Source organism: Scomber japonicus, chromosome 3 (genome assembly GCF_027409825.1).
Source record: "Scomber japonicus isolate fScoJap1 chromosome 3, fScoJap1.pri, whole genome shotgun sequence".
NCBI lineage: Eukaryota > Metazoa > Chordata > Actinopteri > Scombriformes > Scombridae > Scomber > Scomber japonicus.
Window position 1 is genome coordinate 19,558,599 of NC_070580.1, and position 19,034 is coordinate 19,577,632.

At 43.3% G+C, this 19,034-nt stretch overlaps 1 protein-coding gene across 1 annotated transcript; it reads right to left on the minus strand.

The window, feature by feature from the left end:
- Window positions 1-168: 168 nt before the first annotated feature.
- Window positions 169-18,389, minus strand: LOC128356206 (rootletin-like). The gene is made up of 36 exons (XM_053316683.1): window positions 18,277-18,389; window positions 18,029-18,171; window positions 16,490-16,681; window positions 16,322-16,405; window positions 16,135-16,226; window positions 15,822-15,987; window positions 15,622-15,728; window positions 15,248-15,475; window positions 15,075-15,165; window positions 14,466-14,552; window positions 14,162-14,374; window positions 13,683-13,882; window positions 13,371-13,553; window positions 12,740-12,884; window positions 12,488-12,634; window positions 12,147-12,377; window positions 11,705-11,898; window positions 11,485-11,612; window positions 11,068-11,237; window positions 10,802-10,981; window positions 10,445-10,579; window positions 10,192-10,335; window positions 9,607-9,845; window positions 9,356-9,515; window positions 9,039-9,206; window positions 8,521-8,944; window positions 8,004-8,167; window positions 7,774-7,894; window positions 7,485-7,648; window positions 6,778-6,993; window positions 6,104-6,328; window positions 5,874-6,023; window positions 5,492-5,692; window positions 4,904-5,035; window positions 2,746-2,919; window positions 169-992 (listed from the first exon to the last, which is right to left on the minus strand). Exons 1-36 carry the CDS (start codon window positions 18,383-18,385, stop codon window positions 906-908), a joined length of 5,994 nt encoding a protein of 1,997 aa, XP_053172658.1. The 5' UTR covers window positions 18,386-18,389; the 3' UTR covers window positions 169-905.
- Window positions 18,390-19,034: the final 645 nt, after the last annotated feature.

Sequence of the window (19,034 nt, forward strand, 5' to 3'; positions counted from 1 at the left end):
GAGGCCGTGGCTCAGTGTGCTGAAAGGTATTTATGATAGACACGGGTTATAGTGGACACAAGTGTGTTTATTCTTCTGCAAACATATGGGATCCATGTGTAATGTCCATACAAGTTATTAATCATCGAAGCTGATATGTCAGTGTGTCAGCCTTTATACGGTAAGTAAAAAGTCTTATACCTAATAAAACTAATCAGAATAACTAATAAAACACATACTGTTGGTTTATCATCATACTGCAGCACTTCACTGCTTATGATCCAATTTTTAGTTATAAAAGAGTGTCTATATTTCATCCGACTCTTATAATCAGTAAAATCTGCACCCTTGTCATAGAGAAAATTCAGTGCAGCTCCTTCATTATAGTGAATTCATTTGTTGCCTGGCACTCACACACAGAGAAGACCCTCCCTCCTTTCTCTTTGCGTCCTCGACTGTTACTGTTGGAGGAATCGAGGCCAAACTCCAAACCTGGCAGTGGCGTGATTTTCGTTCCTGTGCTACATCAAGACTCTGTCTGGAGGAGAATCCTGCGGTGATTTTGGGTTTCTTCTTGAATAAGAGCAGGAAGTTTGGGAAGATGTTGAGCACGGATCAAGTACAGATGGCTGCCAGTAATCAGCAGCCTGCTGGCGTTCAGAGCACAGCTGCTGCTGTTAAATCACTGGCCTGTGCTCATGTGCTGAGTGTGTTCTTCACTGTACAAAATACCAATAAAATGCCATCATAATGACAGTAGTGCTCATTTCAGTGTCAGAAGTAAAACTAATAATATTTTAAACACTAGAGTTACAGTATGAACACTTTTAGGAATGTTTCTGTAGGTAAATATTGCTTTCAGACATTCATGATGAGTGGATTTTCCCTGGGTTAGACGGTGAAGTGTTGGTGCTTTAAGCTGCATCTCAGTTTCCTGCCGACAGTAAGGAGGATGGAAGCGAAGGCTGCCGCCGTTTCATCTCCTGTTGCAGCTGCTCCTTCAGGGTGGACACCTGCAGTAAGGACAACATTAAACATTCCATTTATAGTTTAAATCACAAGATTACAGGTTGATGCCACGGGGCTAACAGATAACAGAGTAATGAGGGCCAGGTTTTTGTGGTTGAAACATTGTCATATTCATTTAGAATACCAGGGCTAGAGACAATATAGCATTGTGCAGGTGTGTTTTTTTTGTGCTGATTATTGACACTCAGCACCTGCAAAGAATTTGAAGACGTGCGTGCCTCCTGATGACGGCACAAGGACCAGACAGCTGCCTCGTTCTCAGCCTGGTTCTGGACGTACACATGTAAACACTTGGTTAAAAAACTGAATACGCTTAGAAGCCTCTTTATCTAAACAGGTTACTGTGACACGTAAACATCTCAGTGGCCTCACTGTTTGACTTTAAGGCATCTGCATAAACTAAGATTGACAGTTATGATGCAACAAAAGAAAATAGCATCATCTCATTATTATCTCATTATCTAATTGCGTTTGGCACATCACTTTTTTTTTAGAAGTAACATCAATCACAGAAGAAGAGACTCTGTTTTTCTTGGTGTATTGAATGTAGGCTAACACTACATGTGAACTGTATTATCTGCCGACTCACATTGTTAGGAAGAAGATTACTGGAGCCTCACATAGTTCATTTTTCATTCTGTTTAATGTGGGCTGAAGCAAAAATAATCAAAGGGCTTAAACAGTGTATTGCTGAAGAAGCGTACACCTACTAATGTTGTTCAGAGAGCGCTGAGAACAAGTCTTTCTCTCTTGAGTGACATCATAAAACAACTGTTTAATTCTTCCACTCCCTGATGTTCATTTAAAAGGTTGCCAACATCTCTATGATTATGTGCTGTGTTGTAAAGACCATCCATCTTTATATAGTGGAACCTACCAGACAGTATGTAAAGCAGCGGAGGCCATCTGTCTGGCCTGTACCGCTTCATAAAGTTAGCTTTAAAGTCTGTGTAAAGTAAGAATAAATATGTGTTCTGAGTTTGACATACCACAGAAAAGTGTGTTGTTAACCACCCTGCCAAATTTGAATGAAAAAAGTCGCCAAATATATGAAATTAGGCTTCAAAGTTGTGTAAAAATCTGCCTCTTTCTCTGCTTCCAAACACTGTGGGCGTGCCCGCCGAGTCCACTGAAACCCCGCTCCCCACCAAGTGCCACCTGTCAATCAAAGTCACCACCTCTACCAGAAACATGGACGCTACGTCTGAGAGCTTTCTGCTGCTAACTCATCTGTTAGCCCGGCGGCTAACTTGGCAGCTAGCTAGGCGGCTAACTCAGCTAACTGGCTAACTGTAGTAGACTGTAGTCTGTAGTAGTAGTAGTAGTAGTGTGCGCTGAATGTATTTATACCTCTACAGCAGGAGGGGCGGGTTTATGCTAACGCAGCGGTGATTTTCAGACCCGCCCACTAAATCCTGAACACAGAAATCTTGAAACACAGTTTGTGAAGCCTAGCTCCACAATTCAAATCTAAATGGTTGAAATGCTTTTTACACCTTTTTTAGAAATACATTTATGACCTATTTAATGTGTTTAGAAGAAAATGTCTGAATTCACTTTACACAGTCTTTAAAAAAGAAAAAGAAATACATTCTTTAAGTAACTTTACCCTGTACATTTAATACTGGTGTTTCTAATCAGTATTATGTATTCTGGTTTGTAGCAGGGAATGAAAACTGTGTAAGGTTTAATCCGAGAAGGACTTTAATAACCTTTATTGCAACTCAATGTCTCTACCTGCTCCTCCAGGCCTTTGACTCTGTGCCGGTGAGCTCGCTCTCTAGTGCCCAGAGTTCGCTCAATGTCCCTGAAGCTGCTCTTCAGCCTCTCCGCCTCCCGCTGGGCCTCGTCTCGCTGCCTCGCCAAACTCTCACACAGACTTTGTGACTGCTCCGTGTCAGCCAGCTGAGTCTACTCATCACACAGACACAGACACAGACACAGACACAGACACACACACAGACACACACACAGACACACACACACACACACACACACACACAAGACACAGACCAAAATATGAACAAAACTTGTTCAGTGAAAACTAGGACTGTTCATATAGAAAAAGTCTTAACAAGCGAGTTTAGCTGGAAGAATCTAAGTTGGTTCTTCATAACAGCACCGATTAAAAGCAGACCGAACCACACAACAGGCAGAGACTCTTGGAGGGAAACCATACTCATGTTTTGCAGTAAATTAAAGCATTTTTGGGATGATATCAATGAAACTATAAAAGACATTATGGGAAGACAGGGAATAAAGACAAATCTGGTTTTTAGCCCTCAAAAAAGCTACAAGAATTTGGTGTGAAGCTGATATTGTTCAGGAAATGTATTTTGTCTGTAATCTTTCTTTTGAGAATTAAATGAAATAGTGACAGAAACTGAGAAGAATGGATCATCTATGTGAAACTAGATGTCAAACAAAATGAGAATGTATATGAACTTTATGTCTGAGTACAACATAGCAAATATTTCTTCTCCCTTGTGTTGTTTTTGTACTGCAGTCACATTTTGTTAATAAAATAAAAATATTTGTTAAGGAACAGTCAGAATGAATGAATACAACCAGTGTCTACATTACGATACATTACAGTGGGCATTGTGTCAAAGCATTAACAGATGAGGAAACAAACATCATAACTTTGTCCTTCACATTTCTGGGACAATTAACAGCTGGGATTTTTATTGGTCTGGAGAAGATCCTCTGACAAATGGTTGACGACCCCGGGCAGATGTTGATTTCTTTCGAAGTAAATAACACATATAGTGTGTGTGTGTGTATATATATATGGATGTGTTTCTCGTGTTTCTCCATCTCTTTTTTTACTTACTTTCAACTTTTGCATCACAGACTGGTTTTCTCACATACGTCTGTTTAAAATTTGTATTTTAAACAAATCGCAAAAATGTAAGTGTATTACAACAATAGCCTATAAAGTTATATAACTACAGCAGTGTTCCTCACAACCCAGTAGCAAATGCTGGGGTGGTTGTGGATAAACAGTTCTGCAGACTGGAAAATTTTTTGACTAAATGGGGACAATCTGATATAATGATCTGAGATAAACAACTGTAATGACTCTTTTTAGATTCTTAAGAAATCCAGTGTGGGTTTAATTATTTGCTTGTTTATATCATGTCTTCAGATCTTTGTTTCGGTTTATTACAGGAAAATGACGCAAACCCAGAAACATCTAACTGCTTTGGTCAAACTTCTTGTTTTTTGGCGTCATTCATGTTGCGGTAAGAATCACTGGAGTGAATCAGTGACAAGAAGGAGTGGTGAAGAGAAAGAAAAAGAGGTCTTGACCACTAATTTTGTCTTACAGGAAGCAGATGTATCCACAGCTGGAGACATCAGTTACACTGACCTCACTTCACACTTAAGGGACGCTCCAAACTTTCAGGTGTCATCTTCAGAAACCTTTTGCTAAAACAATACATACACTAATAATGTTTTGTCTGACTGACTTCTGGGCTATTGTCAAACTTAAACATTCAAAGCTAAGACACGAGCCAGCCTCCTGCAGTCACACTGACGAGAGAAAATGTTTTTCTCTCATGAAACCACAAAACCCCCGTTTCTCAAGTCAGTAAAGCCACAGTGTAAACAGTCTTTTCACTGGAGGTTGTGTGGTTTAATAATAAGTAAAATTATACAAAACAAAAACATATAAAATCCAAACTATGACCAACTGGGAGTTTTCCTGCTTACCACAAGCAGAGGTGTGAAACAGCTAAGAAAACAAATTCTGTGGGAAGTCGTGTTTCCAAGAGGCACTCTGCCGATCAACAACACTTCAGTGTAGCTTCTGAGGAGTTTTTTGCTTTTATTATGTAGTGATGGCCGGTATGATCAATCTGTAAATGTCATGTGGATCAGTGAGTCTGACCTGCAGCATTAGTATCTGTTGCTGTGCCTCCTGCAGCTCCTGTTCAGCAGTGCTCAGAGATCGATCCAAGCGGCTTCTCTCTGCAGACAGACGCATGCTGCCTTCTTCAGTCTTCAGCTTCTGTCGTTCCACCTAATGAGAGTATTTATAGAATATGTTATATAACCAGTAGAAAATGATGAGACCCCTTACAGAAATTAACCATAATTGTGATTTGGACATTTTTACATTAGGTAAAAACTACCAATTCATAGGTAGGCAGTTGTGAGTGTGAACCAAAACAAAGTTAGCGACCAGCTGGTGAACATAATGGAGGATTAGCTGCTAAAGAGCCACATATTCCCTCCAGAGGTAGTGACAAAAACAAAAATAAAAGAAGAGAATATTGGACTTCAAACCAGATTGTCATACCCACTTTATAAGAGTTGGCACTCCCTGTGGCCTAATAGTGATTCTGCTGTAAACACCACTGACTAAACCTTACATGTGTTCATGAACTTTGCATTTTTTACTCAACAAAAGGCTCTTTGTAATAGAAGTGAGCGAAGGAAACAAGCTGCACATTTATGGACATGATACAGAGCTGACCTTATCCAGTGTATTCCTCAGTGCGTTTTTGTCTTTCTCCAGCCTCACAGCCTGCCTCTCAGCATCTTTTTTCTCTGTCTCAAGCATGGCAACCGCTCTCTGCAGCCCACGCAGCCGCTCCTCTATAGTGACCCGCTCTGTTTGAGCCGCCTGGGCGCTGCGCTGAGCCTCCACGAGACTGGCTGAACGCTGACGCAGAGCCTAACAGAGGGAGAATAGAGATCACACACAAAGACCTGACCTGCCAAAGCAGCCACATTGAGTGTGTTAATGTTTTTTTATTTTTTATTATATCCCTGTGTTAAATCTATTTTTTCAGTTTGACACAGCTTCACATCAGCTGCCCTGAACATTGAATTGTTGTAATTTATATCTCCGTCACCTCTTGAGTGTTGGCAAGCTCAGCTTCCAGCTCCTCTCGTCTCAGCTCGCTCTGATCCAGCTCACTCTGCAGGCTTTGCACACGCTCAGTGAGGGTGGCCATGTTTTTCTTCCCTTCAGTTAATGTCGCCCGGGATTCATCGATTCGTTCCTGATTGACACAAAATAAACAATAATCACATCACCGTTCAGCTTTTCTCCACCACCTGTTTTTGTCTTTGTCCCACTCACCTGTAGATGCCTTTTGTCCTGTTCGGCCACACTTAGCGACTTCTGCAGAGCAGCCACGCGAGTCTCTGTGCTGCTGTGAGCAGCCGCCACCCCCTGCAGGCTTTGATTGAGGGAAGTAAATTTCTCTTTCAGCAAAGATTCACCTTCCTGTGCTTTGAGCAGAGCCTGGCTCAGCCTGTCCACTTCTCTCTGAAGCACAGACACACGAGTTTCTCCTTCAGCTACCTGCAGTTTGTGGACATCAGATGAATGTGTTAGTGAGCAAACCAACAAAGAGAAAGACGTTTATCTACTGTCTCCAGTGTCTATTTTGTCAAGTTTAGGTGCAAAAGATGCATTCATGTATTTTTGCCTCCTTGTCAAATCATAGAAATGATTTTGTCTCATAAGACTTAAAGGCCACCCTTTATTTTATAGACCCATAATATTCTGAAAAAAAATCTAAAAGGTCTCCAGCAAAACACATGTAATGTGTTACTAATTTAAAAGAAAATAGTTTAGAGTCTATATTCAGATAATCTGCTGTGCACTGATTAAACAACTCAAGATACACTCAATTCATTTGAATTAATTAATTGGAAGTTTACCAACTGAACAATATTTCTATTTTCTTTCATATGAGTACCAAGTTATTTAGCCAAAACAATCCCATTCACCACTCCACCATGCTATACCTGTTTGAGCAGAGAGTCATGGCGCTCATGGGAAGCCTGGCTCTCAGCCTCACGGTCTCCCTGACTCAGTTTGAGTCTCTGCAGCTCCCCCTCCACACTGCGCCTCCCCAGCTCCACCCTGGTGGCCCGGGCTTCAGCTGCCTCCAGTGCCTCCCGCAGACGCCTCCTCTCCGCCTCCAGACGCATTTCAGCTGCACGCTGCTTATTTAGCTGCTCCTGCAGAGATGGAGAGAGCATAGAGGTAATGAAAAAACATTTGGTGGACATTAACAGTGCAGATTTCTTTGTTGTGAAATGGAGACTTGAGTTTCTAAGTTGGTTTCATAGAAGCCAGACAGACACAAAGCACAGATGATCCACAACTCAGTAGCACCCCCCAAAAATCCCACTGAAAGCCAGACTTTCACTTTGTGTCCCTGCACCTCCTGTGGCCCATAAGGTGAATTATTTGGAAAGGTCCTGGCACGAAAAACAGACATAAGGAGAGCTGACATACGACACCACAAGGGATGTAACACAGTGTGTGCGCTGCATCTGTTGTTATTACATTCCCTGATAGTTTTTGCCTCTAGATATTGCTCTCTGTTGAGTGCTGCCATATGGTGATCATGGCAGAGCAGTGCTCACCGCTGTGCAAGGGACAATACAAATACAGTGTGTATGTACACAAAGTACTCAAATGTGTGTATGTCTGTGTGTGTGTGTACCTGCGTGTGTTTCTTATCCGTCTCAGAGGCCTGCAGAGATCGATCCAAATCCTTCACCCTGTCGGTCAGAGCTCTCCTCTCTCTGTCTCCTCTCCTAACCATCTCCTCCTGCTGCTGCAGCAGAATCTGAGTGGCCATCAGATGCTCATCCAGCCCGCGCTTTGCTACAATGACACACGTTAAACACACATTCAAGATCTCCTACAGTGAAAACACAATTTGACAAGAAATGCTTGTGCTTGTTTTTGTCTTTTGGTTTAGTTTCAAATAAAAAAACAAAAAGTTTTGCCTTCTTGGTATTCCTGTACGGTGTTTTGTAGCTGAGAGACACGACTCTGAGCCAAGTCTCTCTCCCCCTTCAGCTCCCTCACCTCCCGCTGTACGGCCCCCAGCTGGCAGCGGGCATCATCCTTGAAAATCAGTAATAACCAAAGAGTTGAGCCATGCAAACACAAACATATCCTTAAATTATGACAACACTAACTGTCTAGTTTTTTTCATGCTGTGCAGCTTTATTACCCGCTCTCTCTGTGCGTCACGCAGCTCCTGGAGGAAGTCTCTCAGACCACTTCGTAGGGTCTCAGGGTCCAGCTCTGGCTGAGGGAGAGGCAGTGGAGTATCCCCTCTCTCAGGAGACATGGCTCCTGAGCCTATAGTGTTGTCAGGGGTGCTTACTTGAAATTCTGTAAAAATTAAATATGAAGAGCGGGAAGCAACATGTATAATCAAATGTTTGAGCAGGAGGGGTCACATTATGCAACGACAACCAAATAAAAACAGAACATAACCAACTTGCTGGAATAGTCCACTACACTTAATATGTTTTAAGAAGCAACTAAATGTTCTCTTGCTATGAAAATCAGTCAGTTGATTGGTCCACTTTGCTCCAAACTAAAACATCTCAACAACTACTTGATGGATTGCTGTGAACTTTTGTACAGTTCATGTTCCCCAGAGAATAAATCTATCCAAATACCAAAACAATAAACATGTATGATAAATGTTGTAGAAACATCCCTGCACATTTAATTATTACCTTTAGGAGGTGACAGCGAGGAGCGCAGAGGTGAAATGCTGTGGTGGCGTGACATGGTGCCAGGTGATGTGGAGCTCCCCCCTGGGCTCCTCCCCCTAACTCCTCTGCCCCCTGCTGCGATGCCCAGTGTACGTGTTAGTGCTGATTGGAGGCTGCTGAGACGAAACTCGAGCTCTCTCCTCCCAATCTCGGACCGGGACAGCTCTGCCTCTGTGGCGGCCAGACGGCCCTGAGCCTCGCTCAGCTGCAGGCTGGACAGGGCAGAGGCATCCTGGGCTGCCTGGGCACGCAGGGCCAGGTTCTTGGCTTCATCCTGCAGCTTCTTCTCACAGCCTCGCGCCTCCTGTAGCTGAGCAGTGAGTTCTCTCTCACAGCCCCGCCAGCCCGCCTCTGACTCCACCAGGCGTTTTTGAATGAGGGAAAGCTACGTTGAAGAGTTGAAGAAAAATCATGAAACAATCAAGCCCGCAGCAAAGAGAAAAAAATGGAAATCTCTCTTCACTGTCCTCAATTCTTACCTCCTTTTTGAGGGAATCTCGAGCAGTTTCAGCCTCAGTTAACTTCTGTTTGAGGGTGAAAGCCTCTTTCCCCTTCTCCTCCTCTCTTTGCTCCTCTAGTGACAGGCGAGTCTGCAGCTCAGCCACCTCTCTCTCTTTCTGCTCCTTCTCCACATCTAGGACTTTCAGCTGAAGAGGAGAAAATAAGATATCAGAGTCTAGACTGAAAACCAAAGTTTGGATTTTTTTTTTAAATTTAAAGCAAAAAAAGAGTGCCAGTTGATCCTGTGCTTCTGTTTTAATGTTAGGTGTGAAGGAGAGGTGACAGCATGTATCACCTGTCTGCGGAGCTCTTGGAGTTCTCGCCGAGCCTCAAGGCGTGACCTTTCAACTTCCCTCAGGCAGCTACGCAGCTCCGTCACCTCCTTCTGAGTAGATGAAAAATTTTCCTCCAGCACAGCCAGCCTCTGCTCCTTCTCCTCACACTGTCGTTTCACACTGACAAACACGACAAACACAGACTCAGTGACTATTGTTTAACTATTTAACTCAATATATCTGGATTTCTCTTATTAATTTAAGTTTTTACCTGATTCTCTCTGTTTCTGCACTTCGCAGAGTTTCCCTAAGATGGGTGTTTGACTGGCTAAGAGTGTCTCTCTCCTTGGTGACGTCAACGACGTTGCGACGCAACTCTGTCCCTTCTCTCCTGTATTGTTCGGCCAAGTCCTGAGTTTGGTTGAGACGACGCTCTGCCTCCAGCATGTCCCGCCTCAGATGATCTCGACTCTCTTCGTTAGCTGAGAGAGAAGCTCTGTATTGATCCAGCTGGAGGGCAAAAGTGTCACATGTGTTAACTGAACAGGAAATGTGTAAAAAAAAATGTAATTACGTCCAACTAGCAGGGGCTGCCTGTTTGCTAGCTTATGGCAGCTTATCTAAAACATTGTCAAGATATTTCAGTTATGGTTGTTGGAAATTTAGGCCAAGGGTCAAGAAACTAGTGATCATATTTTGGTGCAGATCAATACATTTGACTCATAATGTACAGATTCATGCAAAATTCTGAACAATATTAAAATAGCAAATTGATGGGATTATGGGTCTTTGGTGGAGGTACAGTATGTGATCTCTGGAAGCAGTTTCATGTTCTTTCTTGTATAGGATCACCTACCTCTTTGAGAGCAACATCAGTACGTGACTGAAGGTCAGCACAAGTCTCTCGCAGACTCTGAAGTTCCCTCTCATGAAGGGAGGCTGCATCTTCCAGCTGAGAGCGAAGCTCCAGCAGCTCACTGGTCAGAGCACCAACTCTGATCTGAAAAAACAAAACAGAAAATCAGTTTAGTCAAGTGTTTGTGCAAGATAAGGTGGAAAGGATAATCTAACAAGAGCATTCAGACAGGATGTCATGATTCTTCTTTCACCTGCTCCTGCTCTTTGTAATGAGCTGCTTCTCTGGTCATCCGTTCAGCCTCCAGGGCTGCAGCTGACACCTCAGCCTGCAGGGTGGACACCCTGTCAGACAGGACTGATTTCTCTGCCTCCTTCAGAGAGAGAGCCTGGAGAGAAAAAAGAAAAAAATCTGGTTTAAAGAGGTGAAACTTGTGGTAGATGTATGACCACACTGTGTTAATGGATTTCTGTTTTCATTATTGACATACGTTTTATCATTTCAATAAAAACTGTGGGTTACATCAGTTGATTGTTTATCATGATATTAGGATTCAACTTAATGATGCTTAATGTTGATGAACCCAACTCCTCACTACAGCAGATCAGACCTGTTGTTTCTCAGTCTCAGCCTGCAGCAGACTCTGATCTCTATCATGCTGCAGAGTCCTCAGTTCATCCTGCAGCTCTTCACTTTCTCTCTGCGCTCTGTGCAACTGATCCTCCACCTCCTGCCTCAGCTTCCTCAGAGTGCCCTCATGCTCCATTAGCAGGCTGTGCCGCACAATCTCCTGTGGAGCACAAATATAGAATAAAAAGTCACAAACCTACACTTTACCACAACCCCAAAAAGTTAAATATGGTCAAACTTTTTCACCTTTTCTGAGATTAGCCTTTCCACTTCCTCCTGATGTTCGGATATGGCCTTGCGTAAGGCCTGCTGGGCCTCCTGCTGTGCAGAATTTAGAGTTTGAATCAGAGTCTGTTTCTCCCTCTCAGCCTGGGCCAGCGCATTCTCCCCATCTGAGCGAACACGCCTCAGTTCAGCTGGAAATCCCATCCAAGAAAACAAGAAAGGCAAAATCAGAACTGAAAAATTAGCTTATTTTTCTGATATATTACTACTGCCTTTCCCATTAAACTGTACCAAACATCTTCTGTTTAGTTCATAGGGAAGAAGGTTTAACTCGTCCACATTATTCATCTAATCCTCTACTCAAAATATCTTTCCCCCTTTGTTTTCATGTTTTCCTCACACATTTCTGTCACTTTTGCTCCCCTTCTCACTACTCACTTGCTGCAGTCTCACTGCGCACTCGAAGGTTTTGGTTCTCTGACTCGAGCTGCTCTCTGCGAGACTCCACCTGAACCAGCTGCTGCTGTACCTCAAACAGACTGGTTTCTAGTGACTCGCGCTCTGACCTACAGGGTTGCAAACACACGTTAAACACACAGATACGTGGGAATATGTTGCACACATCATAACTGACAAAAACAACAACAACAACACACACCTGAAGGCAGCCAGCTCCTCTGACAGCATGGTGTTCTCTCTCTCAGACGCCGTCAGCTGGACCACCAGCGCTGCTTTGTCTCGGGCCAGGTCTGCCCGACTGCGGCCAGCCTCCTCTAAGGCCACTTCATTCCGCTGGCTCTCACCTCTGGCAAGACTTAACTCTGAACCCAGAGAGGTCACCTCGCCACAAAGCTGTCAATGAAACAACCCAACGGATGTGAATTCACTAGTTTTTTCGTGATATTGAGAAATTGATTAAATGTATAATTGGGTTTTTTAGCCAAATTCTACTTCTATAACTGCACAAGGAAGTTTCTCTACATGAGGTCACATCACCAACTAATAAGGGATGTAAATAGGCTCATAAATACAAGTTACATCACCTATTAAGTGTTTTTAGGTTGTACTTGTCCTTTAAATGATGATGTAATATAATCTACCTGGGTGACTCTCTCCTGCAGCTTAAGTCTCTCAGTCCTGAGACTCTGGAGCTCTGCCTCCATTCCCACTCGGCTTAGCTCCGTGTCCTGCAGTGACTGGTGCAGCGTAATGCGGGTGGAGTCCAGCTCCAGCCTGTCCTGCTCTAACCGCACCAGCTCATCTCTGATGGTCAGCTTCTCTTGCTCTGCCTCCCGTTTCTGCGCGTGAAGAAGAGCCTTGTCCTCCTCCAGCTAAGAGAAAGGGTTCAGAGTGAGACTCGGAGAGGAAGCTGTGACGTTCCTATGAATACAGAAATGTGTTTTGGACCCTTCAGAGGTTAGATATAATGAAAAACTCTTACCTGGAGGATGTAGGTGTTAAGGTCAGCTTTATCTTGGGCCAGGCCCTCATTCATGCTGCCCATCTTGGCCAAAGAGTCTCTGAGAGCTGCATCCTCAGACTGGAGCTTGTTGAGCTGCAGAGAGAGCTCTGCGTTACTGCTCTCAACCTGGAGGGAAGATGAGGGTCACATAAAGGTCATTCACAACAAGAGAACACACAAAGTAGCATTTGCAAAGAGTACATTTTTACACACGTTCTGACTTTTTCTTACCCGAGCCAACGCTTCAGAGAGTTGGGTCTTCTCTCCCTCCAGCAGCTGCCTCTCAACCTCCCCCTTCTGGTGAGTCTCCTTCACTACAGACAGCTCTCCACGCTGAGCAGAGGCCCGATTCTCACTCTGATCGAACTGCTTCTGTCTGTAGCAAAACAGAACATAGTCGATAGAAAATTAATATGCAACTATTTTGATAACTGAATTATCGTTTCTGTCATTTCTCAAGCAGAAAGGCTAAATTAAAATGAATGAAAATAATTGTTAGTTGCAGCCCTGTTTCTGAGAGAATCTGACTCAGGGTGTGCGTGTATGTTAGCATGTAAAGCTTGATTACATGTGTACTGTTAGATCAGACATGCAGCCATTATTATGCATCCGTGAAGCTGTTGGACATTTACGTACTCAGCTATTTAATTTCTTACGGTTTCATTTAATTTTCCAAATATATAATTCTGAAATTTTCTTTAAACAGGTGTCTGAAAAGGTGTTGGTAAAGGAGGTCAATGAACTACCGTGAGCTGTAAATGAAGACTATCTCCTTCCTGTGAGCATTTGCACTGCGCGTTATCTGGAATAGACTCTGTGGATTAGTGTCTGCATCTCATTCACTTAGTCACCATTAACTTACATCCTCTGAATCTCTGCCTTTGCCCGGTCTCTCTCCTGAATGATGGCTTCCTTCTCCTCCCTCTCGTGGTCTCCGTCTCGCTGAGCAGACGTCACGGCCAGCTGCAGCTTCTCACACTCCATCTGCAGGATCTGGTTTCTGCTCTGTGCGGCCTGAGCAGTCTTCTCCAAGCTCACCTTCTCACTGTAATGTTCATTGAAGATTGAAGAAGAACATACAGTATAGTAGATAGTTATACACTACAGGATTCAAGGATTAAGCCATTGACTGCTTGGATGCAGATTGTCAAAGGTGATGTAACGGTCTGCTAACCTGGCCAGCGTGTCTCTCTCCTGTTTTAGACGGTCCTTTTCTCTCTGTGCGGTCTCCCTCTCTCTCTGAGCGGCGTCCCTCTCTCTCTGCAGGGCTTGGTTTCGCTGTTCTGCATCTCTTTTAGCCGAGTCGGCCTCTGCAAGTTGCTTTCGTACCTGTTGTAATGAGGACTGGGTGGAGAACAGGCGCCCCCGAACATCCTGTAAAGACAACAAGACAGTGGAAAAGGGAACATGTCATATGTAACAGCAACAGGAGTTTTAAAGGATACATTTGATGATATTCTACATCCTATAGTCTAGCTGCTTTAGCAAATAACTCATTGCTTACTTTTTTTTTTTTAAATAAAAAGGAGATAGACAGACAAAACCAACAGACTGAGCGTACATACAGTACAAACTGTCAGTGTATAAATGGAAACAATGTGAAAAGTAAACGGTGAACTACATGAGCAGAGCGTTTTAAAACTGGCATGTCACCTGCAGCTGTAGTGTCTTGTTTGTGACTGCAGAGCGTAGAGCTGACAGTGCTGCCTCCGGGAGATGAGACAGTGTGGAAAGTCGGGAGGGGGAGGATGACCTCCTGGGAGAGGAGGAGCGGTGAGGGGAGGATCCACGCACCAAGGCCAGCAGCGGAGCCCCGGAGTTATCCTGATCTGCCTCTGAGGATGACTCTCCATCTGACAAAACCGTCTAAAGATAATAATAAAGCAGATTAAAGCAGATGATGCACTCCCACCCAAATGTGGTATTCATTGATGTGAAAATGTGTATAATTGTTTACCTGAGCGATGTCCCGAAGTGTGTCTAACAGTGTCTCAGTCTGTGCTCTCATCATCTGCACGTCAGTCTCATCGTTGTCACTCTGCTCCTGAAGTGAAAAACAATAAAAGAACATGAAGCACAGTCACCTCAGTCACCTGGAGGAGATAGATAACTGCAACTGACCACTAAGAAATCATTACAGCTTTGAAAAGATGAATTTTCTATATTTTTCTTACCATCAACAAAACCCATAAAAAGTTTACTTTCACAGTTTTACTTTAATGCTTTAAATAGGCTAGCCGGGTACTGTAGTTTTTAGAAAATGTTACTCCAACATCGATAAGCAGGTAATACCTTGGGGACGATTTTCTGTCACAACCTATGTTGGATTTCATCAAAACAAACTACGGTGTCCATGTAATGAAGGGACAAGTCACCCAGTGCACACAGTGTGGCTCATTGACATGTTTTTAATAGTTTGAGAACTAGGATAAGTTACATCAGGCTTTGCATAATCAGGGTTAGGGTTAGGGTTAGGGGTTAGGGTTAGGATCAATTCATTCTTGGGATTTGCTGACAATAACAAACAAAACAAATCTAACGTATTTGTCAGTGACAGGCATCTCACCTCAAGCCTCCTCGTCAGTAAGACAATTTCCCTGTCTCTCTCTTCAATCTGCCCCTTTAGTCTCTCTGTCTCTCGCACCGAATCTGACAACCTGATGAAAGAGACCTATTTTTTTAAGACAAATCTTGTTAAATGTATAGCAACTGTACGACAGCTCAACGGTGCTCACTGACCTGACGTTCAGCTCACTTCTCTCTGCATCAGTCCTGGTCTGAACATTCATCATCTCTGCCACTCGTTCTCTCAGCTGCTGCTCCAGCTGAACCCGCAGAGCTTTCTCCCGCTCCAGAGTCAGAGCTGCTCCTCCTTCTCGGTTGTGCAGCGTGGCAGACAGACCTGTGCAGGACACCTGAGCAGAGTGGGACGCCCGAGCCAACTCATTACGCATGTCTGACAAGTCCCTGAGATTAGAGAGAGATTTGCAGGGAGAGAGGAGTGTTAACATGTTGGCACAGAAGGGAAACAGGGAAAATTGTTGTCAGCATCAACAATTAAAATGAGCATTAACTGGAAAACAGCATGCAGTTTACAAATTGCTCATCTGAACCTTTCGGTGGCGCTCTTCAGTTCACAGACGTGCCTCCGAAAGCCGACCACTTGCCGCCACAGCATCAGCAGGCGACTGTGTTCACTGCTGAAGTAACTGTGGAACGACTAATGAGAAAGACAGAAATAACTGTAAATAAATAAATGATGGAGACTTCGTATTTAAAATGCTTTAGTGTTTGGTGCACATCACTCTCCCACCTCTTCCTCTCTCCTCCAGTCAGACTCCTTTTGTTCCAGTTCCTCTCTGGCTTTGGTCCAATCAGCAGTGAGCTTGCGAATGTCCTGGCTGAGCGCCTCATTGGCCAAACCTGCCTGCTCCAGTTGCTCTCTCAGCATGGCGTTCACTGCAGACAAACTGCTGCTCCTGAAAATAGAACGAGGACAAACAAATGACATATTGACAGAGTAAAACAGACAAACACAATGTGACATTCTGACATGTTCCATATTTACACACCATGGAAAATAAATTGCTTACAATCATACATGTTACATCTTTGGTGTTAATTACCTCTGTTGTTCTTCCTCCAGACGGATCAAAGCATCTTCCAGGTTACAGCTTGGATCATCTTGATGGCGACCATTTGATGTGTCAATATGGCCCTAAATAGGTAGATTTGATATTGAAAGTGTTATTTGTGGAGGGTTAGTGTGATGTTAAGACAAATCCATAACAGATACCAGAAATGTCCACTTACACTTAGCCTGTGTTTCTCCAACTCTGTGGACTTCTCCTGCACCATCTGCTCCAGATCTCCACACCTCTTTTTGTACTGGAGTACCTGAAGTAGCAGGAAAATAATTACTGCATGTAACACATTTACAGCATTTACATCTCAGCCGAAGACAGAGTAAAACACTCATACCTTGGCCTGCAACTTCTGCACGAGCTGCGCCTGCCTCTGCTGCCCCTCCTGGTATGCAGTAAGTTTTCTCTTGTAGGCCGATTGTTCCTCATCCAACCGCCTGCGTAAGTCCACGTTCTGCTGCGCCAAGCTGCGTGACTCCATTGAATCATGGTCCCCATCTCCCGCATCGAAACGTAGCGCCTGCTCAAGCTGTGGGTTTAATTAAAAGTAAGAGGTAGGGGTAAAAGTTTAAATGTTACACAAGGATATATCATACATGGACTTACATAGTAACTTTACAACTTAACTTTTAACTTTTTCTTTCTTTTCTTTGCTGCAACTTATTCTGTGCAAATTGATGCTCTGTGACAGTGTTCCCTTTAATCAAATAATTATGTTTGATTATATAAATAATTATTTGAGCTGCCGTGGTGGTCTTGGGTTTTGAGATACCAACCATGAACCTGTTTGAAAGTGACCTGAACTTTTGTTGCATGTGTTCTCTCTCTCAACATATTCCCTGTCATCTCTCTACTGTGAACTATTTAATGACAGCATAAAATAAAAATAACATTTTCAACAGTACACATTTTTTTGTAAGAAATAACATAAATAAAATGAACATAAAACCCCAATCAAATATTTTCAGTTTATAAGAACGAAAGGATCAATGCAACAAATAATGTTGCAGTAATAATAAAGGAGGACTTCTTTACTGTGTTAATACTTTAAAAATAACTCTGAGACTGAGGTGTGGCAAGGCACAGACATGCATTATAATCAATGCGACTTAAACTACTTTCATTAGGATCATGACTCCAGGTGTGAAAACCAGCTATAAGAGAGTCTGGCATCTTAAAACACAAAGGATTACTTCTGAAAATCTTCAGTCACTGCAGCAGAAAGACGGAGCATCCCAGTGCTCTCAGCAATGACAAACATGTTGCAGAGAAACTACAGGCTGAAATTGAGACATCTAGCACATGTAGTGTAAGCCTGAAAACCCTGAACTCAAATGCTGAATTCAATTTGTTGAATAATTCTGTAAATTGAGTATTTTCTTTAATCAGAGTCAGCTTTTGTTGTTAGACCCAGACTGCATGCTTCCTTCAGTAATGTTCAACCCCAAAACTAGTTGCGCCCACCCACCAACCACTAAACCTCATCTCCACTCAACTGAAGCCCCTGTTTACAGTCGCCCAGGGTGACAGACGCCATGGCAACATGCCACTTCAGTTCATACCAGGCCCCATCACCTGGGAGACCAACAAATCTCAGACAAAGAGAGACTAAGAAAATACTGAAATGGGAAAAAAGGAAAGCGCCAAAGTGTTTCCTTGACATTCCTACTTTTTAAACAGAGAGTGAGGATGATGGATGTTGGTCAATCATATAAAGAATCCAGGATACTGTAGCAGGATGTTATTCCCACTAATATCTAACATCTCTGCACTTCCATCTCCAACACATCTAAACTCACTGTTCCTATTTCACATCTTAATGCAGCTCTACCAATCTTTTCTATCAATGCCAGTTGCTGTAGTCCTAGTGTCTTACCCTCTCACTAATTGCACCATACTTGATGGCGAGCTCATCTCGGTCGGCTCTGCTGTGTGCCAGTAGGTCTTCCAGCCTCGCCAGCTCTCCCTGCAGCACACGGTTCTCCTCCTGGAGGGACATGACCGAGGACATGGCCCCAGCTGTAGAGAGAGAGGGTAGAGACAGCAATTAGTTAAAGAAAAGGGTCAAAACATACAATAAATATGATGTTATTTGGCTGAGAAAGGACTGCGGCGGCCACTCACGGTTATCGTTTAGGTTCTTTGTGACAATCTCCCGTACTCGAGCTGGTAGACATGTGGGGGGGGCATCCGGTGAAGGACCCCGGACCGTCAGCCTCTTCTCCTCAGACATGACACTCTCCTCCAACCTCTGATGTGCAAAACACAAACATTTGGACTTTAGTTTGTGACAGTTGGAGAGAAAGACAGTGGTGATAAACAGTTGACAAGCAGACAAAAATGACATCAAAAATGGAGTAAAGCTCAATAGGGCTGCAACTAATGATTATTTTCTTGATTAATCAGTTATTTGTTTGGTCTACAAAATGTGAGAAATTAGTGAAAAATGTTGATAACCGGTTTGCCGTCATATGGGACAAAAAAAAATCCCAGGAAAGATTCACATTTGAGAAGCTATTTGACATTTTCTTCTTGAAAAAAAAAAGACTTAAATGAATGTAATAATTGGCAGCTATTTTATGAATAGATTCATCGTCGCAGCTCTACAGGTAATGAGAGCTATGAATACACCAAAGTATGAAAATGTGACTGCAGAGTGCCACAGGAGCAGGAGGATAGGTGCAAGTCCAAAACTGCTGCGTATGGAAAACACAACACACAAACAGCTTTATGTGTCACATCAGACACCTGCCAGCACTTACACGATGTAATGTTTCATAAGCGATGGGACATGATGAAGACCGGGTGTAGCTCACCTGTATCACAGACTCCAGTTTGTTGGAGTCGGTGTCTGAGTTTTCTGCGGCGCTCATCGCTGCAGA

Coding starts and splice junctions, on each gene's coding strand:
- LOC128356206 (XM_053316683.1), bottom strand. CDS start 18,385: ATGTCTGAGGAGAAGAGGCTGACGGTCCGGGGTCCTTCACCGGATGCC. Junction 14,375..14,465: donor CACTTCGGGACATCGCTCAG/GTAAACAATTAT, acceptor TATTATCTTTAG/ACGGTTTTGTCAGATGGAGA. Junction 8,945..9,038: donor GAGATTCCCTCAAAAAGGAG/GTAAGAATTGAG, acceptor TCTTCAACGTAG/CTTTCCCTCATTCAAAAACG.